The sequence below is a fragment of the Epargyreus clarus genome, unplaced genomic scaffold (genome assembly GCF_041222505.1).
Source record: "Epargyreus clarus isolate Ecla_fem2 unplaced genomic scaffold, WU_Ecla_fem_2.2 ptg000033l, whole genome shotgun sequence".
Lineage (NCBI taxonomy): Eukaryota > Metazoa > Arthropoda > Insecta > Lepidoptera > Hesperiidae > Epargyreus > Epargyreus clarus.
In genome coordinates, this window is record NW_027332238.1 from 1,824,120 (window position 1) to 1,850,931 (window position 26,812).

Genomic DNA, 26,812 nt, shown 5'->3' on the forward strand with positions numbered 1-26,812 from the left:
CCCGGAGTTCTCCAACAAGCGTTGAAGACGGCCACCGGGGGGGGTTTTAGTGCGGTAAAAATCCCACATAACCCGGCGTCGCTCCCACGTCGTCGAGTACCTTTTGAAGGTTACCCCTCGCGAAAAAAAAAATAAAGGTAAACCGTCCGGTCGACCGTAGCGTGTATGCCATACATTAAAAACATTGGATAGATCGTTTATTAGTAACAGCGTAAATCTGGATATGTACTGTTACTTGTGATAAGATTAACGATAGCGTGGAAGACAGTTTGTATTCAACTGATAACGTTATCAAGATGTACCGTGATTCTTATGTCCGTATAGGTATAGTCCGCGTAAAACTGCTAGTCCGCTCTGAATATATAGTCTGATTCATAATTAGGTGTCCAAAATGTAAACAAAGAAATGCCACTGTCAAAATTAACAAGAAACAGAAACTTTAACAAACTCAACAAAAAACGAAAATTTAACAAATATACACAATATAACAAACGCGTTATGTAAACGAGAAAACATTAGTTTAATTACAATCACGAAAATGAAAAATATTAGTTACGAAACTTAAAAATGACAGCACAAGAAATGTCTTGGTTCCGATTTGGTTACCATTATCACATTTTAATTTTCTACCATAAACTTTGTTTTTTATTATTATTACTGTATGGAACGAAATTGAGGTGATATAAATATTAGAACATGTGAATTATTTTTAATTTATTTAGATTATTATTTTATTATTGTTGTATTACTTTAATATCGACAAAAATAAAAACTACCATTTCTAACGTATTTTCTTGATAGGTCAACACCTTTGTTTACATTTTGGACACCTAATTATGAATCAGAGTATAGAAATGAATCGCGTCGCCACAGCAAATTGTATGACTATACCTGCTCGCAACAACTTCAGAGCGGACTAACAGTTTGGCGCGGACTATACTTGTATCAATTTTAATAAGAACTGTAGTATGTAACTGTATTCGGAGAAATTTGTTTACGTATGGGAGTTGGTAGAATCTTTTGGTTCGACGGCAGCACCACCGCCACACCTATTTCTGTTATAACAGCAGTGTTAGGCGCTGCTGTGTTCCGGTTTGAAGTGTGGTAAGAGAGACATACTTTTCCGAGGCGTTCCAGTTTAGTCCTCAGGGGTAGCGGCACATCTGTGGCCGACCTCAGGTACGGAATATATAGAATTAGCCTGTCTGGGGTTGATTACAGATGTCCATGGGCGGCAGTAGCCTACCATCAGGTGGACAGCATGCTCGTCTGCTACTCCTATATTATAAAAAAAAACCACTTTCCGCCCGAGCCTCCGACGACCTTAGTTCGCCACTGATAATAGGGTTCCGTTTTACCATACGGAACCGTAAAAACGAAGCGGAAAATCTACGTTTTACAAGCTTTACCACACAAGTAGATTAAATAAGCATGTTTTTATTCTACAAATCAGTTTTCTGTTGCGTTATTCGTAAAAATAGGTCGATCCGTGAGTACACAGCACGGTATAAGTGCCATTAGTGTGCCGGTGTAGTAATGAGTACGGAGTTAATATCGCTAATTGTAAAGTTAGCACGAAAAAACGTTATTCTAGGTCCATAAACAAGGTTTTAATATTAATAGCACATTGTATGTACCTACACGGGAGCGAAATTATGTTCTTTTTTAGGGTTCTGTACTCAATGGTAAACCCTATTACTAAGCCTACGCTGTCTTTTCGTCTGTCTTTACGCTTTATTCTAAAAGGTCATAGACAGACACTATATTTTTAGAGTATGTATAAAGGTGCCTATAACAATACAAATAAAAATAAGAATAGTGAAAAATTGATGATACGGAACCCTCCTTGTGCGAATTTGACTCGTACTTGGCGAATAATGTATACGATTGAAATAGCAAATAAGCTTAATCGACAGATAATTCATATCATAGTCCTATCTGATATCGTCTGCAGATGCGTTGTTATTCCTAAAGACTAAACTTGAACGCTTCGAAAAATATCTATCTGGAATTGATTACAGATGTCCATGGGTGGCAGTAACCACTTACCATCAGGTGGACTGCTTTCTCGTGTGCTACTCCTATATTATAAAAAAAAAACAAGTAAAATCTGATTCATCCTGTTGTGTAAGTTGGAACGCTTTGTATAAGTACGAGTATGTCTCCCTTACCACTCTTCATTCCAGAACAGAGTGGGATTTTTACCGCTTTACAACCCCCCCTGTGGCCGTCCTCAGCGTTGCTAAGAGGACTCCGGGTCCTCCAACGGAGCGCAACCGGAGTCCTCTGAACGCGTTGCCCCTTCGAGCTCCGCCCAGGTGAGCTTCAAGCTCACCACACCATCTGGTGTTTATGACGCTATGCGACCACGCATACCGCCGTCTTTCCCGGGGTCGCTTGCTAGACGGTTCGAGCTCCCACTCTCGCCGCCCGCAACCCCGGAAGCCCCTTTTAGTCGCCTCTTACGACAGGCAGGGGATACCGTACGTAGTCCTATTCTAGTCCCGGGACTACAGGAAAAGATTCAACCTAATGATCTACACAAGTTAGATTATATGTGTTTCAGTTGTTTACACATAAAATGATATATTCGCATGATAAATAGATAACACGGAGTTTAGCTGAGTCGTTATCATTTATCATACGAAAATATTTGTCGCTATCTCATATGTGTGTCAGGCAGCGTCTCTTAGTACTGTTTAGAAATTGTTTTAACTAAATTATGCTTGTGGAATTGTCCGATTTTATGAGACCAGTAGTGACCGCAGCTTCGCTCGCGTTACCACGTAATATTTTCATCTCCAATTTTGTCCCCTTGGGGGTAGAATTGATCAAAATCCTTTCTTAGCGGATGCCTACGTCATAACATCTACTTGCATGCCAAATTTCAGCCCGATCCGTCCAGTGGTTTGGGCTGTGCGTTGATAGATCACTATGTCAGTCAGTCACCTTTGAGTTATATATATTTAGACTTTAGACATACATATAACTGAAAATTTGTACCTTCATTGGAATGACAGTGGCGCTATCTGTCGGAAATTGATCTTACCAAGAAACCTTCGTGGGCTCATGCACAACAACTTTGCTAAAGATCATCACATGATCAAATGCATAATGTACGATTAGAGGACATACAGACAAATATTCACAAACATTTATTATTTTCGTTTCAATGTCTGTTTATGTAAGTGATATATTACTCGATAATGGGAGAAGACGCTGGTTCCTGAAACACAGTTTCGACTAACTCAGGAACCAGAGGCTTCAAACTTCTGAAATGTACTTACATTTTTTGTGTCAATAAAGTTATTATTATTATTATTATTATTCATTTCTATATAGATTCAGAGTTATGAACATTTGTAATGACCCGCGTGGAGGAGCGGTCACCATACCGGTCTAACGCAAAGGGTTTTAGGTTCGATCCCCGGCCAGACAGACATCTGAATGATTAATTTGGATTTTTTTTCTGGGTCTGGGTGTTTGTGTATGCGTCTTTGTGCGTGTACATGGCATCCATGATACAGGGAATCTTAATCTGGGGCTGTGAGCGTAGAGAGCGTTATCAAAAATAAAAATGGCGACGGAATCTTTTCGGAAAATTAAATATTTCGCAGAGCTGTACAATAATCTTAAACATTTTGACATCTATTGTAGCAAAGTTATTGTAATGTTATCACGCCATATAATTGATGTTAGCATTGAGCAGCAATTATCATATTGTGTAATTTTAATTGATGTATTTTAATTTATGTTTAGTTTATTTGACATTACTTTTATATTGTTGCATGCCGATATTGGCCAAATGTGCAGAACTTTGTCAAAATATACCATCTAATGTACCATATTTGATGCAATGAATAAATAAATAAATAAATAAATAAATAAATAAAAAAAAGCTTCAGTAATTTTATTTCACTATAAACTTTTTTTTATTTGCCATCTCCGGAGTCGAATCACAACTGTCGACCACTTTTATTCTATACATGCGTTGATATAATTGCAATAAATAATATTTAAGTGTTCGAGTCAAAACAATAATATCCATTAGTCTTAAGATTGCATTGTTATTTAATTAAATTATCAGATTTAGATAACATTTTTATAAATAAACCTAAGAGGCGACTAAAAGGGGGCTTCTGGGATCGAGGGTGGCAAGAGTAGGAACTCGAACCGCCAGTAGCCCTGGAAAGGACGGTGGTATGTGTGGCCGCATAGCGTCGTACGCACCAGACGGTGTGGCGAGCGTCAAGCTCACCTGGGCGGAGCCCACGGCGCAACGCGCTAAGAGGACTCCGGTTCTGGAGATCCCGGAGTCCTCAACGCAGTGCCGAGGACGGCCACCGGGGGGGTTTTAGTGCGGTAAGAGTCCCACATAACCCTGTGTCGCTCCCACGGCATCGGGTACCGTTAGAAGGTTTCCCCTTCGTAAAAAATATTATATAAATTTATTGTAATCCTGACATTATTATTATTGACATCTTTGATTATTATTGTATTAATTATTATTAATGTTATTATATACAATTATTGTGTTATTATTATTAAGTAACTACACTAACGAATTAGGCTGTAAACCTGTAATGTTAGATGTAAGAATTATAAAAATAAATAAATAAATAAAATAAATAAATAAATTTAAAAGATCGTTCCCTACACACACCAGTTTGAGCCGACGCCCATACCCATCAGTATAATTAATATTAATTGTGTAAATACTAATTTTAACTTTATTATTTTCAGGAATTGTTACCCTTTCCATTCCTAAACCCTGTGCATAACCCACCCCTACCATTCCGATGTAAAAACACCCCACTGCCAATTAAAATGTAAATAAATAAATATTTCTATAAGCACTTACTATAAGCAACACTAAAGCATAGAAATCCTACACCATTCCAAAATAATTTAATAATTAATATTTAACAATCTACCCAGTGTCTTGGTCAGTGATAAATTAATATAGAAAATAAAAAAAAAACAGTTATCTATAATCTATATATTCTTTATCTGTACTCTATTTTGACAGTTGCTCTATACACTTTGAATTGCGATCATTTTTACTGTGACTCTGTTGGATAGATAAATAAATAATTGTAATTAGAAATACAATACCGAATACGCTTTAAAATCGCTTAAGCTTTTTTTGTAATTGACACAGATTAATTATATCCGTCACTGTTGTCAAAAGTGACAGCTTAATTACACCTGTCAAGTGACAAGTAGCTTTACACCTGTCATTGTCAAAAGTGACAGCCATCGTTTCACGCCACTCCTGTCAGTGAGACATATAGTCATCTCCCTCGCTCCCATGATGCTGTGATCCTCATAATGAGCTCCTCGCCAGCCCTGGAGCAGTCCCCCCCCTCGTCCGTAGCGCCGCCCTCCCCCGCGCTTCGAGTACACGAATACCCCCACTTTCACACGTCAACACCTAATTATACGAAGGTTAGTTAAAATATTACTATTTTTTAGATGTAGCTAACGATCATGCTGTCCACCTGTCATCTGTAATCATACTTTTCCGAGGCGTTCCAGCTTAGTCCTCAGGGGTACCGGCGATTCTGTGGCCGACCTGAGGTAGGAATATCTAATCTTATTTGTGGTTGATTACAGATGTTCATGGGTAGCAGTAACCACTTACCATCTGCCATCGTGGACTGCTTTCTCGTCTGCTACTCCTATATTACAAAAAAAAAAACAGATAAGATTACATTCTTACTTGTTGTATAAGTTGGAACGCCTTTGATAAGTATGTCTCCCTTTTACCACTTCAAATCAGAACACAGCAGCGCTTAACACTGCTGTTATAACAGAAATAGGTGTGGCGGTGGTGCCGCCGGAGTCGAACCACAGAGTGTTCTACCACCTTTAACTCTTTGGTACAGAAGTAGCAGACGGGCATGCAGTCCACCTGATGGTAAGTCACTGTCGTATGGACATCCGTACTAAGCCGCTCCTCATATGTAAGTCAGTACATCCTCACCCACACACCGACACGCTGAACTGCTTCACGCTGTAGATATAGGCCAGTGTTGGGAAATATGTAATCTAACTACTGATTACTATCTACCTTATCTAACTACTAACTACGATTACATATAGTAATCAGTACATATTACAAAAAGGTAGTTAGTTAAGAGCCTGTTACAGCGAGAGTGCAGCACTAAGTCCTACCACCAAACAGACCATAGGCGGGAATCGAACCCAAATCTCCAGGTTTTAACTCGGGTGGCTGTACAGGCGGTACTCTTATTCCACGTTTTATTTTATTGCAAAATATAAGTCCGTAGAATTCAAATAATCAGTAGTTATAACTGCTAGATTGCAGCAATCAAATTAATAACTTCATCATGTAGTTTGATTACTATAGTTAAGTTAAAAGTAGTTAACTACAATGTAATCATACCTACATGTAGTTAACTACTTCTAATCCTAGTTAGTAACTAGATTATAAATTTTAGTTAACTACGCCCAACACTGATATAGGCTACATAGTTCTACCATCTACAAAACTGATTGACATCTGTTACCAAAATCCTTTTTCCTTAATATATTTTTTATAGTTGAACCTAACGATAAAGCAGACGTGCTACCTGATGGAAAGTAGTCAACGTCGCCTATGGACATTTGCAACACCAGCGGAGTCGACAATGAATCGCCGGCTTTGAATGAGAGGTCTTTTTGAACCTTTTTTAAGCCTCATAGAGTCCGCGCCAAGCTTCTAGTCCGTTATGAATATAGAAACGAGTCGCGTCGCAACAGCAAATTGTAGATATTAGTGGGACGAAGACAGTGCGGGACTCGCCCGGTACCCTCCGCTGCCCGCTCTCGCCCGCGGGAACATAGCTGCGTTAGTGTGCCTTACGTTGCTACGGAGTATATGCTTGTAGTTGTGTTCCACCGCATTGGCTCTCTGACTATACCTGCCCGCAACAACTTCAGAGCGGACTAGAAGTTTGGCGTGGACTGTACCAAACCTAACTATTATAGAATGAATTCCCGTAAAGGAACCCTTGATACAATTAATTTTTGATATGTTGTAGTAGTTTATTCAATGTATTAATTATTATATCGGTTATTATTTCAGAAACACCACCATCCGCCTTTGAACGTCAGTTTACCGGCAACAGCGCCGGCGACACCACCACACTTTAGTAAGTTATTTTTTATATAATAAGAATAAAAAAGAAAAAGAAATAATATGACATACATATAACTGCGTCTGCGTCTTAAAAGAAATAATATGACATACATATAACTGAAAATTTACCTGCGTTCGAATTACAGTGGCGCCATCTGTCGAAAATGGGTCGTACCAACTCAGAAACCTTCGTAGGCTCATGCACAACAACTTTGCTTAAGATCATCACATGATCAAATGCATAGTTTACGATTCTATAAAGGACATACAGACAAACATTCATTTTTATTTTCTTTTTTATTATTCTTATTATATAGATTGTATATTATATAGGTAGGAGGAGCAGACGAGCATGCTGTCCACCTGATGCTAAGTGGCTACTGCCGTATGAACGTCTGTAATCAACGTCTGATAAGATTCCTGCTTGAAGTCACAGATACAGGTTCCAGGTTCGATCCCCGGCCATAAATGATGAATTTAGATTTCGGTTCTGGGTGTTTGTGTATTTGTGTCTATGTATGTGTAAATTAAAAGGTGGTAGAACTCTTTGTGGTTCGACTCCGGCGGCCCCACCGCCACAGCTATTTCTGCCTTATAACAGCAGTGTTAGGGGCCGTTCAAGTATTACGTAACGCAATTTTTGAAGATTTTTGACCCCCCCTCCCCCCCTTGTAACGCACCGTAACGTTTTTCTATACCCCCCCCCCCCTAACGTTACGTAACACTCAAGTGTCAATTTTTACCCTAAACTCGCTAAAAAGTTATGTTATAGTTTTTATCCTTGGGATACTTTTACTTACATATTTTTTTAATGCAAATAAGAGTAAAAACTAATAAAACATCAACTCATGGGCAGGCAAAAATATACTTTTCCTTTTTAACTATACCTAGTCGCTGTCGGATCAAACAGATACTCGATGCGAATTAAGTATGAAATGTCAAATGTGTGAAAATTCGGAATTGTTCAGTCGTGCATCCGTTCCGAATCTATACGAATGTCATTTAGGTGGACGCCGCGCCGGCTCACGAAACCTTTAATGATAAATCAAACTACTATTTCGATAAATCTAACGTCGATAGTCCTAAGCCTGTATAAAGTATGAAGGAAAGATTACAATTCATTATTACTAGTGAGTGCGCGTGCAAACCTTACCGCCCTTACGTATTGATGCAAGGCATGAACGAACTAGCTTCTTAGTCCAAGAATAAGTACCTAGTCCACATCAAATTGTACTAACTAATGAGACTTTATGGGACTAGGTGGAACAGGTTTCTGAATTACGTATTTTTAAATACTAGGAACAGGCATACCTTTTTTTTTTTTTTTTTGTTGACGAGGGGGAAACCTTCAAAAGGTACCCGACGCCATGGGAGTGACGCCGGGTTATGTGGGATTTTTACCACACTAAAACCCCCCCGGTGGCCGTCCTCAGCGTTTGGTGGAGAACTCCGGGATCTCCAACGGAACACGACCGGAGTCCTCCTAACGCGATGCCCTTTTATCGGGCTCTGCCCTGGGGGGAGCAATTTACGCTCCTCTCACATCCCCTGGTGATTACAGCGATATGCGACCACACAAACCGCTGTCCTTCCCGGGGTCGCTTGCTGGACGGTTTGAGCTCCCACTCTTGCCGCCCGCAACCCCGGAAGCCCCTTTTAGTCGCCTCTTACGACAGGCAAGGGTTACCGTAGCCCTATTCTGGTCCCGGTACTACAGGGACAAGGAACAGGCATACCTAGTCCCAAATTTACCTAGTACAACCCATCTCTACTTGTCTATAAACACTACGAACGAATACTGACAATGGAAACAACATTCAAAGACGTACAATACAATCTAGGGATACCCCGTGAAATATGAACGAAAAGATTTGCCAACTTGCGAGAACAAATGACAACCAGACTATAAAAAGAGCGTGTTCAGCCGAACTAGGTCTCCTGAGTATTCTAAGTTAGTTTAAGTATAGTCAAAGCATACATACTGCTATACTGTACTATACTTAGTCTAACTCAGAATACTCAGGACTTAGTTCGGCTGAACCAGCTCATTCAAGGGATTTCCCGTAAAACGTAAATGAAAAGGGTTGCCAATTTAGGAGGTTTAATACCCTATTTTTTTATTAAAAAATGTTACGTAACGTGCAAAACGGAAGACCCCCTCCCGCCCCTGTAACGCATCGTAACGTTTCACTAGACCCCCCCCTCCCCCCAAAGTGCGTTACGTAATACTTGAACGACCCCTTAGGCGCTGCTGTGTTCCGTTTTGAAGGATGTGGTAAGGGAGACATACTTTTCCGAGGCGTTCCAGCTTAGTCCTCAGGGATAGCGGCGTATCTGTGGCTGACCTCAGGTAGGAATATCTAATTCTATCTGGAGTTGAATACAGATGCCCATGGGCGGCAGTAGCCACTTACTATCAGGTGAAATGCATGCTCGTCTGCTACTCCTATATTATTTAAAAATGAAAAATAAAATATGACACCCACGACACATCGTATGGGGCTGTGAGTTTAGAAAGTCCTATGATATAATGTAAAATAAAAAAGTAAGTGTCTTCTAATATAATTTAAAACAATACAAAAAACAGCCTAGAAAATTTGTTAATTTAATAAAAAAAGCAATTAATCTTTTTTTAATACATGGTGTTTATAATAAATAAATAAAATGAATTTTAATTATTTTTTCTTAATAAAATGTTTTGCTCAATAAAAATAAAAATAAAATCTTTACATTTTTTATACATGGTGTTTATAAAAAAAAAAGTTAAAATATTTTTTTTTTGTTTAATTTTTTGTATTTTTCGCTCAATAAAAATTAAATTCGCCCCCGGGTGGGCTCGAACCACCAACCTTTCGGTTAACAGCCGAACGCGCTAGCCGATTGCGCCACGGAGGCTATGGCGACATCGGTGAAATTGTGTGACCTATTCTTAATACATATGTAGATATATGTATAGTACGATAAATACTATTTGACAAGACTTGATTTGCGCTAACTGTATAAATAAGATTTATTATTTTATTATGCTATTAATTTATTAAAGATAGGATATTTTCTATTTGAAAATATAGTAATTCATTACAATATTATATCTTTTGTGCGTATTTACGCAAAACAATATCTTTATTATTTGATTTTAGACTAAAATTATCCCGGAATTGAGACATTTTATTATGTAACGGGTACTCACGATATGCGTTTTTTATTATTCTGAATCTTTATTATTCTGAAGTCGCACTTAAAGAAGTTTTAAACGGTAAAAGTATAGATGACAACTTTATTGTAATGTAAAAACCAAAAAATCCTTTTTTTAATAATATTTAAGATTGATAGATATTATTAAACATTAACGCCCCATATTAATAATCAATCTATCCATTGTGCTGTCTACCAAAGATAAATATGACAATTTGTGTCTATGAAATTGTAAAATTTCGATCCTTAGTAGACAAAAATTGGATGGATTGATTTTTAATAACGGACACAAAAAGGCATCATGGTTAGGTACATTGTATTATAATGCTTGTTATTGAAAAAAAACATTGTTTTCTTTTTCTATCTTTTCTTTCTTTTTTTACTATATTTTTATAGAAACACATAAAATAGGCACAAACGGATCAGATTTTTAACAAGTTCGTTTCATTGCGTAAAATGTAAAAAATGTGTTCTAGATATAAAGTTTTAAAAGATCTTTTTAAATAACTATATTTTTTCCTTGAAACTAAATGGATTAGCCGTTTTCTAATTCACAAAAAATGGTATCACAATGCCAAAATGTTATTTGAGATTGTCATTTTCCAGATATAACGCTGTTGTCCGACTAGAACGAAATAATATGAAGGAAAATACAATTTTCTGTACATATAAGGGATTTGTTATCAAAACTTTAATAGTTATCAGACTTCTAGAACAATATTTTCATTTTTTTATGTTACGACTCAAGAAAAAAATAAGTAAAAAGCTGCGCGAGCCAATCAAATTTAATTGCAACAATATTCTATCTATACTAATATTATAAAGAAGAAAACTTTGTTTGTAATGAATAGGCTCAAAAACTACTGGACAGATTTTAAAAATTCTTTCACCATTCGAAAGCTACATTGTCCACGAGTAACATAAGCTATATTTTATGTAAAATATATTTGATAAAAAGATTTTGAGGCGGTACAAAATTTGCCGGGTCAGCTAGTCTAATAATAAATCCATACGAACTGTTTCCTCACGATGTTTTCCTTCATTGTTTAAACAGGTGATAATTAATTTCTAATTCATTATGAAAACATATTTTTTTATAATATGCCATGGTTTTTGGGGTTTCGTACGAAAGATCTGAAAACGGAACCCTTATTAGTATTTTTATCCTATGTGAGGGTGTACACAGTGCATGGTTTAAACACACGCCATCATACATATTGGTAGCGGATTGTTGTGAAGTAGTTTTAACGCTAACTTAATAATTTAAATAATAATTGTAACTTTTTTAATTTAATTAAATTTGTATGTTTTTCTAATTTCCAGGCGAGCCAGCTCTAACGCCGCCGCCGCGGTCTCCGGGGACTTCGGTCGCGACCCCCGCGTCGGGGGATGGGCGCTGCCACCCCCCGGACGGCACCTCCTCTGATAAGGTGCATCTTCATACTAATCCTAACTTTAGGATAGAACCCTCTGTGGTTCGACTCACCGCCGTCAAACTTTTCTGTCATAACAGCAGTGTTAAGCGCTGCTGTGTTATGGTTTGAAGGGTGTGTGGGACATACTTTTCAGAGGGATTCCAGCTTAGTCCTCAGAGGTAGCGGCGCATCTGTGGCCGACCTCAGGTTGGAATTCAATACTATCTGGGGTTGATTACAGATGTCTGTACGGCAGTAGCCACTTACCGTCAGGTGGACTGGTGCTCGTCTGCTACTCCTATAATATAAAAAAATACGCATGCGATAAAAAGAAGCCTACACAACAATGATTTACGCGACAGTAGCAAGATATGATGATATGATGATTAATCATAAATATAAATTGTGGCAGATGGTCTAGGATTTTTTTCTAATACAATAGGTATACAAATTTCGCCGGTGTCGCCATAGCCTCCGTGGCGCAATCGGCTAGCGCGTTCGGCTGTTAACCGAAAGGTTGGTGGTTCGAGCCCACCCGGGGGCGAATTTTTTTATAAAAATGTTCATATTATTTTTATAATGGATTTAATAAGACGCTTCTAAAATCGTAATCTTAAAAAAATGATTCATATTTTTTTAGGATTAAAATTGTAAAAATTTATAATTTTTAACAAAATAAATAATTCTAAATATATTTTTTTCATTCAATCAAACGCTTCAAAAATTGTGATAATAAATGTTATATTCATATTTTTTTATGAATAATTTTGTAAAAAAATAGTTTTTCATAAAAGAAAAAAAAATGTAAATTATTTTTATTTTTACTAAGTTATTTTATGTATAATACTTTCGAGTTTTAGAATAAATTTTTGAAATAAATTATTAAGTGGATTTAATAATTACCAGCAAAGAAAAAAATGCTGTCAAAATTTGTTGTTAATTTTCTTCAAACATGAATTTTCGACAACAAGAACTTCTAATGCTTTTTTAACCGACTTCAAAAAGGAGGTGGTTATCAATTCGGCAGGTATCTTTTTTATGTATGTACACGAATTACTCCGCCGTTAGTGGACCGATTTTAATAATTATTTTTTTAATAAGACAGAAATAGCAAACGAGCATGCAGTCCACCTGATGGTAAGTCACTGCCGTATGGACATCTGTTTAACTAAGATAGGATAGCAGTTCCATCTGAGGTCGGCCATAAAGATACTCTTGAGGACTAAGAAACGCTTCGTATGACTGGTTCTTCCTTACCTTAAGGTGAAGGTGAGAAATGGTGGTACAACCCTTTGTGGTTCGACTCCGGCGGCACCACCGCTACACCTATTTCTGATATAACAGCAGTGTAGCGCTGCTGTATTCTAGTTTGAAGGATGTCGTTAGAGAGACATATTTATTTAAGGCGCTTCAACTTTGTCTTTAAGGGTAGAAACAGTGTGGCCGACCTTAGGTAGGACCCTTATCTAAGGTCGATTACAGATGTCCACGGGCGACAGTAGCCACTTACCATCAGGTGGACTGAATGCTCATTTGATATGTCTTTATTATAAAAGTAGTATATAAGAATAGTACATAGCCTATTTATTTACTCGTAAATTAGTTATTTATAATCAAAAACGGCTTCGGAACTATATTCCATGCACATTTGAAAAATTCACCCTGTATGTAAATTTTATATACTCATTATATGTATATAAAAACTAGCTGACCCGGCAAACGTTGTGTTGCCGTATAAATAAAAAGTGTTAAGGGTGAACAATCCTTATCACTAAGGGGTATGAAAAATAGATAGTAGCCGATTCTCAGACCTACTGAACATCCATATAAAATTTGGTGAAAAATGGTAAAGCCGTTTCGGAGGACGGTAACGAACATTGTGACACGAGAATTTTACATATAAGATAAAAAATAAAGTATTGAAAATAATGAAAAGTGTATTAAAAAAATATATAATACAAAATGACTGAAATTTTTCAAGAAATTCGAGGTTTGTCAAAAAAAAAAAAAAAACATTTGTTTGTGTTGAAATATATCAAAAATTTTATTATTTATTTTAAAATGTTAATAATTATTGACAAAAAAAATGTATCATATGCAATTAAAAAAATATTATTATTATTATTATTTTTAATAAATAAAGAGGAACCAAAATTAATTTAAAAAGTAAAAAAAAAATCAAAATAAATGTAAAAAAGGTGTTGAATACAGTGATGCAATGTAAGGGGACACCCGGGTTTGAACCGGGGACCTCTCGATCTGCAGTCGAATGCTCTACCACTGAGCTATATCCCCTATGACAATTTGAGTTGAAATTGTTATTTAGTACCTAACTAGTTGACTCGGTGCATTTCGTGCCACTCTAAAATGTTTTGAATCTAAAGGAGATGTTTCAAAATGTATGGGCTCCCGGCCACCTTTTGTACACTATACTATAAACTAAGAAAACATGCAAAGAACAATTCGTAGGGGTTCATTTTCTTCAAATCATGTTCGTTTAATTGTTTAAAAACAATAATTTACACTTAAACTTGCAACACAACAGTGGAAAAACATCATGGCGGTAGTGATTACCGTAATAATGTCATCTGTCATTCTATTTTAACTTACTATATACATTATATATTTTTTACGCGAATGGGTGTAGATATATAAATATTGTATTGTATGTATTGAGAAACAATAACTATATTTGATAAACATTAATTATATTTACTTTCATTAATCTTGATTTAAAACAAAAATACCAAAATATGTACTTCTATACCAATTTATTTTAGTTAAAACATTTAACTGTGTAAATAAAACAACTTTAAGTACACATTTAGATAATATTTTATTTATTCTTCACTTAGATACATTATTTATTCATTTTCAATATCTCCCCTTATGAATATTTTCATCCAATCATGTAGCAGGTTCTGTAATATCCTGTGACGAGCTCAGCCCAAACATCAAACAATGGTCATAATGTGAGCGCAGCTACCTACGAGTACGGTTCGTTGCCCAGCGATGCAGTTGCAATAATAACTGATTATTTTGTCATCCCAAGAATGTCCTTGTCTTGCTATTGTAAATATCTAAAAAAAGAGAAATGTAAAAAGATTAGCTTCTCTAGTTTAAAATTATTAACGATTATTTCACGATTAATACAACTAACTGATGTATATTTTACCTGATGATATTGAATCCTTGTCAACACAATCCACAGCGATCGCACGAAAATCACAAAAGTCCATAAAACATAAGCTGGGTAAACAAGTAAAGTAGAATCAGTCCAAAATCGTAAGCAGCACAGAGCGGAAACATATTCAGGATTGAAATGGAATCTTCTCATAAGTACATATTTATTCAACGTTTACATTGGATTCCACTATTATATTAAAAGTATATATCCACTTTTACACATATCGAAATTGACAACTTCTTCTTTTTTAATTTGACATGTCACTTACATCTATAGAACCAGATACTATTTAAAAGGTGTTTTTGTTATAATTATTATAAATAATTAATTAAATTCAGAAATAATGACTGGATACCCAAAACAAAAGCCAGGTTGTAAAGTACTAAGGTAACAATAACTTTACGACAAAAACAGCGAAAGACAGAATTACCGTCATCCAAAGAGTATAGTAACCTATGTGTGGGTTACTATACTCTTTGGACTCGTACTTGCCGAGTTATAGTAAATGACAAAGTAATAATAAATACTTATAATTTTTTAATAATGTAATTTGATTAGGATTAATATTTGATATTTATTTAAAAAAAATAACGTTATTTTTTTATAATATAGGAGTAGCAGACGAGCATGCAGTTCAACTGATGGTAAGAGGCTACTGCCGCTGAAGGACATCTGTAATCAACTCCAGATAGGATTAGATATTCCTATCGGATGTCGGCCACAGAGGCCCCAGAGGACGAAGCTGGAACACACCTGAAAAGTTTGTCTCCCTTACCACAACCAGAACACAGCAGCGCCTAACACTGCTGTTATAACAGAAATAGGTGTGGCGGTGGTGCCGCCGGAGTCGAATCACACAGGTTTCTACCACCTACAAAAACATAATTGCAGCACCACCGCACCACCTATTTCTGCCTATTAACAGTAGTGTCAAGTGCTGCAGTGTTCTGGTTTGAAGGGTGTGGTAAGGGAGACATACTTTTTTGAGGCGTTCCAGCTTCGTCCTTAAGGGTAGCGGCGCATCTATGGCAGACTTCAGGTAGGAATATCTGATCCTATCTGGGGCTACCACTGATGTCAATGGGCGACAGTAGTCACATACCATCATGTGGATAGTATGCTCATCTGCTTCTCCCATGTGATAAAAAACAAAAAAAAAAGGAAATCATTTTACGTTCAACGGACGCTTAGTAATAGAGTTCCTTTTTCACCCTTAGGGTACGAAACCCTAAAAATACGTACCGAGTTGCTCCATCTCTCGACGAGTTACGGAAACTCGCCGTTAACTAACGTTCGATTATGCTCAATTCGTCCGCAGTCCTCAGAAACGGCGGTAGTGTCGTCCACGGCGGCGAGCTCGGCGCTCTCCCGCAAGGAGAGCTACAAGGCGCAGAGACAGCACTACAGGCGGGAGAAGAAGAGAGCGGCGACCGCGTTGCAGCACTCGCTGGAGGACCCCACTGTTGTGGTGCTCGCTGATTGGTTGAAGGTGAGTGTGACAGCTCCGCTGGACCCATAGCTCTGGGTCCGGTAGCTCCCGCAAGGAGAGCTACAAGGCGCAGATACAGCACTACAGGCGGGAGAAGAAGAGAGCGGCGACCGCGTTGCAGCACTCGCTGGAGGACCCCACTGTTGTGGTGCTCGCTGATTGGTTGAAGGTGAGTGTGACAGCTCCGCTGGACCCATAGCTCTGGGTCCGGTAGCTCCCGCAAGGAGAGCTACAAGGCGCAGAGACAGCACTACAGGCGGGAGAAGAAGAGAGCGGCGACCGCGTTGCAGCACTCGCTGGAGGACCCCACTGTTGTGGTGCTCGCTGATTGGTTGAAGGTGAGTGTGACAGCTCCGCTGGACCCATAGCTCTGGGTCCGGTAGCTCCCGCAAGGAGAGCTACAAGGCGCAGAGACAGCACTACAGGCGGGAGAAGAAGAGAGCGGCGACCGCGTTGCAGCACTCGCTGGAGGACCCCACTGTTGTGGTGCTCGCTGATTGGTTGAAGGTGAGTGTGACAGCTCTGCTGGACCCATAGCTCTGGGTCCGGTAGCTCCCGCAAGGAGAGCTACAAGGCGCAGAGCTGTCTCTACAGGCGGGAGAGAAGGGAGCGGCGACCGCGTTGCAGCACTCGCTGGAGGACCCCACTGTTGTGTTCGCTGATTGGTTGAAGGTGAGTGTGGAACCGTGAATCTAGGTCTGATGGTGACGTCATCCTAGTGGATTTGTAGCTCTGGGTCCGGTCGTAATGTGATCCTAGTAAATCCATGGCTCCGGATCCGGTAGTTACGGAGACATAGCTCTGGGTTTGACGGTAGAGATCCATAGCTTGGGTTCCGATAGTGACGTGGACTTGCAGCCCTAGGTCCGTTAGTGACGTGAACACATACTTATGGGTCCGTTAGTGATGCGGACCCATAGTTCTGGGTCCGATAGTGACGTAGACCTATACCGATGGGTCCGGTAGTGATGTAGACCTATAGCTCTAGGTCCGCTAGTGACGTGACCCCATGCTCCTGGGTCCGGTAGTAACTAGCACCCATTATGGTAGTACGCTACATATATACTGGTGTTGTAATTTTTTTTCAAAAACGCGAGAATTTGATTTTTTGTTTTGTTTTCAGGTCCGCGGAACTTTGAAGTCCTGGACTAAATTGTGGTGCATCCTCAAGCCTGGACTTTTGTTGCTGTATAAAAGCCCTAAGGCGAAGGTGAGTTGTCATGTTTATGGCGTCAGGGAGGGGGGGGGGGGATGTTTTCCTTCAATAGTTTTTTTCATAATATAGGAGTAGCAGACGAGCGTGCAGTCCTCCTGATGTTAAGTAGGTAGCTACTGCCGTTCATGGACATCTGTAATCAACCCCAGATAGGATTAGATATATGCCAGCTATAGATGTGCCACTACCCCTGATGACTAAGCTGGAGCGCATGTATGTACTCAAAAACGTATGTCTCTCTCTGTTCTGGCTTTATCACACTCTTCAAACCAGAACACAGCAGCGCTTAACACTGCTGCAATAACAGAAATAGGTGTGGCCGTTGTCCAGTCGAATCACAAAGGTTTCTACCACCTTCTTAAATATTTTTGACCTTGACTTCGTCTATTCCAGAGGACCCATTGGGTGGGCACGGTGCTGCTGACCTCCTGCCAGGTGATCGAGCGGCCGAGCAAGAAGGACGGCTTCTGCTTCAAGCTGTACCACCCGCTCGAGCAGAGCATCTGGGCGCCGCGGGGGCCCCACAACGAGACCACCAGTGAGTTGACACACACGCACACACACACACACGCACACACACACACACACACACACACACACGCACATACACACACACGCACATACACACACACACGCGCACACGCGCACATACACACACACACACACACACATACACACACACACACACACACACACACACACACACACACAAAGAAAGTCAGAAAGACAGGGAGAGAGAGAGAGAGATAGGGTGCCGAGGGCGGGAGCCACAACGACACTACCAGTGAGTTTTACTTTTAACATACAAACACGCACACACAAATACATGTATACGTACACAGGGAAATATAGACATGCAGTGAGAGGGAGAGGGATGGAGAGAGAGAGATAGGAATACAAATAAAGACGTACTTAGATATAGATACATACAGACACAGGTAGTGACATGGAGTAAGAGAAGAAAAAAAGACAATGAGAGAGAGAGAAGAATACAGCGAGAGACATCCACTCCAAAATAGAGATACAAATAGGCACAGGTAGAGGACAAGGTGTAAGAGAGAGAGAGAGAGAGAGAGAAATAAGCAGAGGATTGAGGGCGACACATAAACGTTAAAACCCTTTTTCACAGATTTAACCCCCCCCTTTTCACAGGAGCAGTAGTCCAGCCTCTACCGACAGCGCACCTGATCTTCCGAGCGCCGTCCCAAACAGCTGGCCACTGCTGGCTCGACGGGCTAGAGTTAGCGCTACGATGCAGCAATGCTATGGTCAGGTATGTAGCTAAAACATTCGAAGACCACGGAGATTATTAGTCTTAGTTGTCAACCTTGGATGGCGTGTCCTTATTTTTTTTTATAATATAGGATTAGCAGACGAGCATGCAGTCCACCGGATGGTAAGTGGCTACTGCCGCACATGGACATCTGTAATCAACCCCAGATAGGTATAGATATTCCTACCTGAGGTCGGCCACAGATGCGCCGCTACCCCTGAGGACTAAGCTGGAACGCCTCGGAAAAGTCTGTCTCCCTTACCACACCCTTCAAACCGGAACACAGCAGCGCTTAACACCGCTGTTATCAGGCAGAAATAGGTGTGGCGGTGGTGCCGCCGGAGTCGAACCACAAAGGATTCTACCACCTTCAAACTTACCACCACCAATAATGATACATACATTCACACAGAGTTCTTTGTAAAAAGTTTTCAAAGGTCCATGTAGTCTTATTGTAGTCGATTCGCTCTTGGCCAGCGCAGTCGACTGTGGCCTAAATCTCTATCACTCTATGCCCAGCAGTGTGTTCCACTATAAAATAGAGAAATAGAAACATTTATATTAAAGTGGCACTATAAAAAATATATATATACGGGGTGAATTTTTAAATAGGCCGTTAGAGCCAAATCCGAAACTATAAGGAATAGCGAAAAATGCTGAAAGGAGTTACGAGGCCGATTTTTTTTTAAACTAAAACTGCATCATTCGTTTTTCAAAATATTTTTTCCCAAGCGTGGAATCTTACGAGTTCATTTTGAAAAAAAAAAAATACACCTATATTATTCCACTACCTGATAATGTTGCTTATAAGGATCAAATTCTGGTAAAAAATAATGATAAATGGCAAACTTTGATTTCCTTGTAGCTGCCCATCGCTTCATCTTGTCTGATTTTATTTGATGGTAGCTGCGGATCTTTTGATCTGATTGTAGTATGATTCGTATTGATTGATCGTTTGATCGTAGGTGTTCTAACACGAGGCCAAATATATATTTGTTTCTAATTTTACTGTAGATTTTGAACTCGAACTCGATTTTACCGTAGACGCTGATGCATTGATTTGATCTGATTGTAGTTTGATCCATATTGATTCGATCGTAGACAGCCATCTCTTGATCTGATTGTTGTTTGAACAAATATAATTTGATTGGACCGTAGCTACCGATCTTTTGATTTCATCGTAGATCTGAATGCCTTAATTTGATCTCATTGTAGTTTGATTTAATATGATTTCATTTGATTGTAGCATGATCTAATCTGGTTGTAGCCTGATATAATCTGATCTGATCGTAGATGTTCCCAATATATTTGTTTGATCTGATTGTAGCATGATCTGATCTGATCTGATCTGATCGCAGATGTTCCCGCTCCCGTCCAGAGCAGACGGTCGCGGCGGAGGCGCCGACAACGGAGACGAACATATCCCACGAGGAGCTTGAGAAACACTTCAACGAGCACGGTGAGTTGACACTTACTTACTATATAGACTCCAAATGAAAATAGTTTTTTTTATGGAAAAAAAATGGTCAATCAAAATCAAATCAAATATTTTTTTTTATCTATTTAATTTAACAAATTAATTTTTTATGAGAATATCATAAACATCATAAAATGTCCATCTGTGGACTACCACACCAAACTACACCAAATAATAGATAGAAAGATATAAGATAGATAAATAAATTGAATTATAATAACGGGATATTCATGCAGCTTTTTGCGTGGAATATATATATATATTTTTATGTTGAATAATGGAAATGATACTTGACAATTTCTGCCTACTAGAAATTGTGATATTCGGAAGATTCTTTATATTCCTTTCTTCTTGCTGGATTAAAAATACTTTTGGTATTATTCGACTTTTTTTTTAAATAATTGGTTCTCGCTAACAATATTTCAAGTGTATTTGATTTTATATTTATGTGTTATTATAAAAATTCCGTTTCAATTGTAATCTCGAATATGTGTATTTTAAACTAATTTTAAAAATAATTTTCTACCCTTACACTTTTATACCCTTACGCACGCACCACACTGCTAAATGTGTGCCTTACGCTCGTAACGTACTGCTAACGTGATACTGTAGTGAAGCTAACGGAACGCGGCACATACGTCCCTACAAAACCGCTCTTATCTGTCACAGACTACAGTTACACCCCCGGAACTACCCCCGAGGGTAAAGCGAAAAGTAAAAAAAGGAAGCCGGTTTGGTCACAGTTCATTGACTCTAGGGACTCGTCGGATTCGTCGGACGGCAAAAACGGCGGATTCCTCGACTTTCTGCGCAAAAAGGACCGGAATCCGAGTCCCGAAGTGACAGCTGTCAAAAATGACAGCATAAAGTGTCGCAGTTTGACAACCAGCCCCATGGGTTTGGAGGGAAAGAAATCATTTCTACTTAACTGTTTTGACGTAAAAACTAGCAAAGAGCTAACAAGATGTATTTCTCCATCTAAATTAATAGAAGATAATTTTTTTCGTCTCATAACAACGTTTCCAAGGCGACCCAATTCGACGCCATTGAATCGTAAAACCGATTCGAACTGGATCAATTCGGAATCGGACAATGAATCGAAGCGTCTCGGCGTGTTCTCGAAGATTCTGGGCGGCAGTTCGGAAACTATTCAAAATTCGAACGCAGTGATCATAACGAAGACAGCGCCATCTGCAGAGGACTGTAGTGTTTATAGCTCGTCGTCGTATGAGGATTTTGAGTAAGTATTATTTTTATTTTTTTTGTGAAGATATGTATTTTTTTAAGAGTTTAAAAATATGTTGCCATTATCAAATATCTATTTCTGGGAGTAAGTGACTTTTAAAATGTAACTAAGGATATAAAACTATGTTGCCAGTATCAAAAATCAATCCATTTCAGTCTCATTGTTCGGCATGGGTCCCCTAATAAAGAGAAGACTTAGACATGTATTTGTTTATATCAGATTATTTTCAAACCAGAATAGTACAAGGTGTGGCGATGGTGCTATAAAATGCGCAGGAGACGATAAAATAGTTTGCCCCTGGCAACACAATTACTTAAAGTTTATCCGTTTTTGAAGGCGAATTCAGTGTCTATTAGATAGTGGGTTAAAAAATGGCACTCTATTGTAGCATTTTAAAGTTTTTCAGCCATTTTGAGTCAGAGTACAGACCCGAAGTCCTCTCATTGGTAGATCATTTGTAGCAATTTTATTTCTTACGACTTTAAAAGTCTTTTCGCGTCTTTTATTGTAGTACTTTTTGGTGCGTACGTGTTTGAGCCCAGATATGACGTGGATTAATAAATATTCTGTCTATTGTAGCATTTTCTACACCGTCTCACAATTTTATATCGTATTTAAAACTCATACGTATGACCGTCTTATACATCAGATCCGACTTTTATTAGGTTTATATCATAGATAAGTAAAGATATCTCACCGCCTTGTAATTGACGAAGTCAAAAAAAAATCAAACAGCTTACGGGTTTCATGCATGTACACGAAATTACGCACACACTCACGTAAAACAGTTTACGGTTTTTCCCATAACGTTTCCGACCGTCGTGGTGTAATTAACGCCGAAAAATGCCGACATGTGCAGTTAAATGGTGCAAACACAGCACGGAATCTAAGATAAAGCGCGGAGAAGTATCATTTCATTCGTAAGTGGTCTAAAAACTACATATTTTTAATATTTCACAAACACGAAAATAGATAACATTGACAGTACTAAGTGTTGCCAGTACCTCATTGTGAATTACTTTACATGTGGGAAATAACTTGCAAGTAAAATTAGATATTGATTATGTGTTTTATTTAAATTTAACAGAAATAATAGCTACGTACGAGTAACATTAAATTGAAATATTATAATATTATTAAATTATAATTAAATTTTTGAAATGTTTTTTTCAGTCGAATCATAAGGGGTAAATAATAATAATAATCACCTTCAAAATATTCATACGTAAATATCGACGTAACTATTGCGTCACTTTACTTTTGGAAGGAATACATTGTCTCTTTCTTGTCAGTAACTTAATCATGGCGGACCAAACACGAAAAATAATGAAACAATAATATCTCCTCATTTACTTGTGATTTGTGATTCCATGAAGCTTGTTTATTTATTATTTTTTTTGTTTAATTTGTACATTTACGGATTTAGTTAATCGTTGTTATAGCAATTGTATATTTTATGTTTGTTGTTGTCACTGTCATATATTTTCTTCTGTATATTTTTTGTTAATTTTTAATATATTTTACTTTTTATTGCTTATTAGTTATGGTGTGCGTTGAGTATATTTCATAAATAAACATTACTTTCGTACACATTTAATTTAATCCCTTTTCCCTTGCTACTCTAAGCGCCTACTAAATTATACTACTAAGAAAACAATTCGTAATGTGGTGTAGATACAGACGACGGGATTGGTCCTTTTATTGTTTGAATTCTTGTCAAATAGAACCTTTTTAGAGAAAGTTTACGTATAAATAACGAATACTACGTAATTTACGTAATAAATAAATACGTATTTCAAACATTTTAGGGAGACTAGAACGGAGATGTGGCAACACTTTATTATTACGCACACAATTCCAACTGTCAAAACTGGCTTCATTTACTTGTATGGAATGAGTTATCTTTACTAATCTATGGTTTATATAGGTCGATTGTAGCACTTTAAATTTGTAGCACATATATCGCGTGCTTAAAGGTAAAAGGGCCTATAGCTAAGGGTTAATAGGGATTTATGCTGAAAGGGCACATAAAAATTTTTTTTTTTGCCATTCGGTTTGAAATTATCTGAAACGTAAAAAATTTTTACGTTTCAGATAATTTCAAACCGAACTAAAAATTTTTTACGTTTCAGATAATTTCAAACCGAATGGCAAAAAAAAAATTTTTTATGTGCCCTTTCAGCATAAATCCCTATTAACCCTTAGCTATAGGCCCTTTTACCTTTAAGCACGCGATATTCCGGGGTCGTTTGTAGCGCTTTATATATTGTAACACATATATCCGGGCGTTTTTAACAATAAACACAACAACAGAACAGCGCCGTCTTATACATCAGATCCGACGTTTATTAGGTATATATAGGTTGTTTGTAGCACTTAAATTTTGTAGCCCATATATATCGGGGTCGTTTGTAGCACTTTATGTATCGTAGCTCATATATCCCGGACATTTTCTAACAATACACAGAACAGCGAACGCCCTCCGTGCGGCGATGGTCAGCCGCTGCTCGGACAAGTTCTCGCTGATCGACTGCGCGCGTCCGCCGTCCGCGAGCTTCGAGCGAGCGGTGCGAGCGCGGGGGAGCGAGCGACGACGCGCGTTGCGACGACGTGTGGCTGGAGCGACGTTGACTGGGAAGGGGGGTAGGAAAAGATTTAAAAAAAAGTCGAAAATTACAGTTTTGTCGTTATTTTCAACGTAAATCCCTGGAAAAATCGTTTTAAAAATAAATGGTTTTTTTTTTCAAATTTCGTCCTATTATTCGGTGAAAAATACTTTTCTGTGCCAAAAAGTGCTAAAAACTACAAAAAAATAATCAAAATTGCAAAAAATAATAGAATTAAAATAAAAACAAAATGACAAAGTACAATCGAAATATAAGTAAAAAAAAACCTTAAAAACTTGCGTTTACACTAAAATACGATTTCCTACAAAACTTGTTAAAATCTAATAAAAACACCTTAAAAATCTCGCATTTAATAGCTTTTGTACTAAAAATGTACAAAAACCACCCGAAACGTAATTAGAAAGAAAAAAAACAAAAAAACATTCCCCTCCATCAACCCATCCCGCGGCGTCAGTTCTCGCTGATCGACTGCACGCGGCCGCCGTCCGCCAGCTTCGAGCGAGCCGTGCGAGCGCGCGGCAGTGAGCGACGACGCGCGTTGCGACGACGTGTTGCTGGAGCGACGTTAACTGGGAAAGGGGGTATGGGGAAGAGTATTAAAACGTCGAAAATAGCATATTGGTCGTTATTTTCCATCGATAATGGTGAAAAAATCTTATTTAGGACAAAAAAAATACATTTGTATTTTTTTTTTAACTTTTCATCTTAGTGTAATACCTGTCTGTATTAAAAGTAATAAAAAAACTAAAAACAAAACTTAAAAAGTGTTTTAAAAAAGACAAAAAACGGGATTAAAAAAACAAAAACAAGCTATAACTAAATCACATTAAAAAAATCTTACGTGTACGACAAAAAACTCCATTCCCTACAAAAAATGTTAAAATTTAATTTAACTGTCTTAAAAAATGAAAATTACCAGCCGTTGTACTAAAAATGTACTAGAAAACATTCTAAAAGTCGTATAAAACATCCGCTATTACAACCCACCCCGCGATGACAAGTTCTCGCTGATCGACTGCGCGCGGCCGCCGTCCGCCAGCTTCGAGCGAGCCGTGCGAGCGCGCGGCAGCGAGCGACGACGCGCGTTGCGACGACGTGTCGCTGGAGCGACTTTATTAGTGCGAATACATTTGTGTTTTTTTTTAACTTTTCGTCTTAGTGCATGATACAAAAATACCTGGCTGTATTAAAGGTACAAAAACTAATAAAAAAACAAGATTTAAAAAAAGGTAGAAAATGGACAAAATATGGAAATAAAATAGAAACAAAATTAAAAAGTCAATAAAAAATTATAAAATTGCATTTAAAAATAAAAAAATCTTACGTGTACGCCAAAAAACTCCATTCCCTACAAAAAATGTTAAAATTTAATTTAACTGTCTTAAAAAATTAAAATTACCAGCCGTTGTACTAAAAAATTACTAGAAAACATCCTAAAAGTCCTATAAAACATCTGCTATTACAACCCACCCCGCGATGACAAGTTCTCGCTGATCGACTGCGCGCGGCCGCCGTCCGCCAGCTTCGAGCGAGCCGTGCGAGCGCGGGGGAGCGAGCGACGCCGGGCGTTGCGACGACGTGTGGCTGAAGCGACTCATACTGGGAAGGGAAAGGGGCGTAAGGGAGAAGTGAAAAAATATTTATAAAAATATATGTTGGACGTTATTTTTTTTGGAAAACCCTTATTTTTTTTAATACGCTTTTTTTAATTTTCATCCTTTTCAAAAAACGTCGTGTATAAAAATTACTGAAAAACTGAAAAAAAAAACAAAAACAAAATAAAAAAAATGAAAAAGACAAATATCTTGCATTTACACAAAAAAATATCATTCCCTACCTTTAATGTTAAAATCTAATATAAACACATAAAATTGCTAAGCATAATAATACTGAAACACTAAACATGCTAAAGAAAAACAAAACCCCCTCTTTCAAATTACCTCCGTGGCGCCAGTTATTTGATCATTTCGCTTCTGTCCAAGAATAACGACACAAGTAAAAAAGGCAATTTTTCAGGAGAGCCAGTTTAAAATTAAAAAATGTTTTTGTTTCGAAATCTTTTATTTAAATGAGAATTAAAATAATGATAAATACAATTATAAGTAGTTATGTACATAACCACAGTACTGTTAGGACACATAAAAGAAATATTTGGGATTAAATTGTATTTTTAACAGAAAAAATAATTTTGAGTTGTGCCATTCTTTTTTGCAAGCGTTTTGTTAAATAATAATCTTAAAAAAATCTAAATTAAAAAATCCCCGTCATCAACCTACTTGTACCTCGCGGCGTCAGATAAAGTAAATTAAAATAAAGGTTAGTCTGTAAAGAAAATGTTATAATTGAAACGATGCCCTCAACAATTCTCTAACTCCAGCTTTCATAATGAATGACATTTGACTATTTCTTTTTCGAATAAATAAAAGTGTTAGTTTTCCTCGTAGAAGCATTTTAAAATGAATAACTAAGTCAAATGCTTAAAAATTTTCATCCTACATATGAATAAAAACTAACTGAAATATCTTTATATAACATTGCATTGT

At 37.9% G+C, this 26,812-nt stretch overlaps 1 protein-coding gene and 3 non-coding genes across 4 annotated transcripts in view; 2 read left to right on the forward strand and 2 right to left on the reverse strand.

Annotated features, from left to right (window-relative positions):
• Positions 1-26,812, forward strand: part of Orp8 (Oxysterol-binding protein-related protein 8) — a 78,085-nt gene that overhangs the window by 4,599 nt on the left and 46,674 nt on the right. Inside the window, exons 2-9 of the mRNA XM_073090610.1 lie at positions 4,744-5,448; positions 7,091-7,157; positions 11,663-11,769; positions 16,260-16,430; positions 17,554-17,640; positions 18,040-18,184; positions 18,799-18,919; positions 20,278-20,378. Of these exons, the coding sequence (XP_072946711.1) occupies positions 5,332-5,448; positions 7,091-7,157; positions 11,663-11,769; positions 16,260-16,430; positions 17,554-17,640; positions 18,040-18,184; positions 18,799-18,919; positions 20,278-20,378 (916 nt within the window). The 5' untranslated portion in view covers positions 4,744-5,331. The remainder of the gene's footprint in view (positions 1-4,743; positions 5,449-7,090; positions 7,158-11,662; positions 11,770-16,259; positions 16,431-17,553; positions 17,641-18,039; positions 18,185-18,798; positions 18,920-20,277; positions 20,379-26,812) is intronic.
• On the reverse strand, positions 9,966-10,039 carry TRNAN-GUU (transfer RNA asparagine (anticodon GUU)). The gene has a single exon. It is a non-coding gene; the product is annotated as a tRNA-Asn (tRNA).
• Positions 12,225-12,298, forward strand: TRNAN-GUU (transfer RNA asparagine (anticodon GUU)). The gene has a single exon. It is a non-coding gene; the product is annotated as a tRNA-Asn (tRNA).
• TRNAC-GCA (transfer RNA cysteine (anticodon GCA)) lies at positions 13,978-14,049 on the reverse strand. The gene has a single exon. It is a non-coding gene; the product is annotated as a tRNA-Cys (tRNA).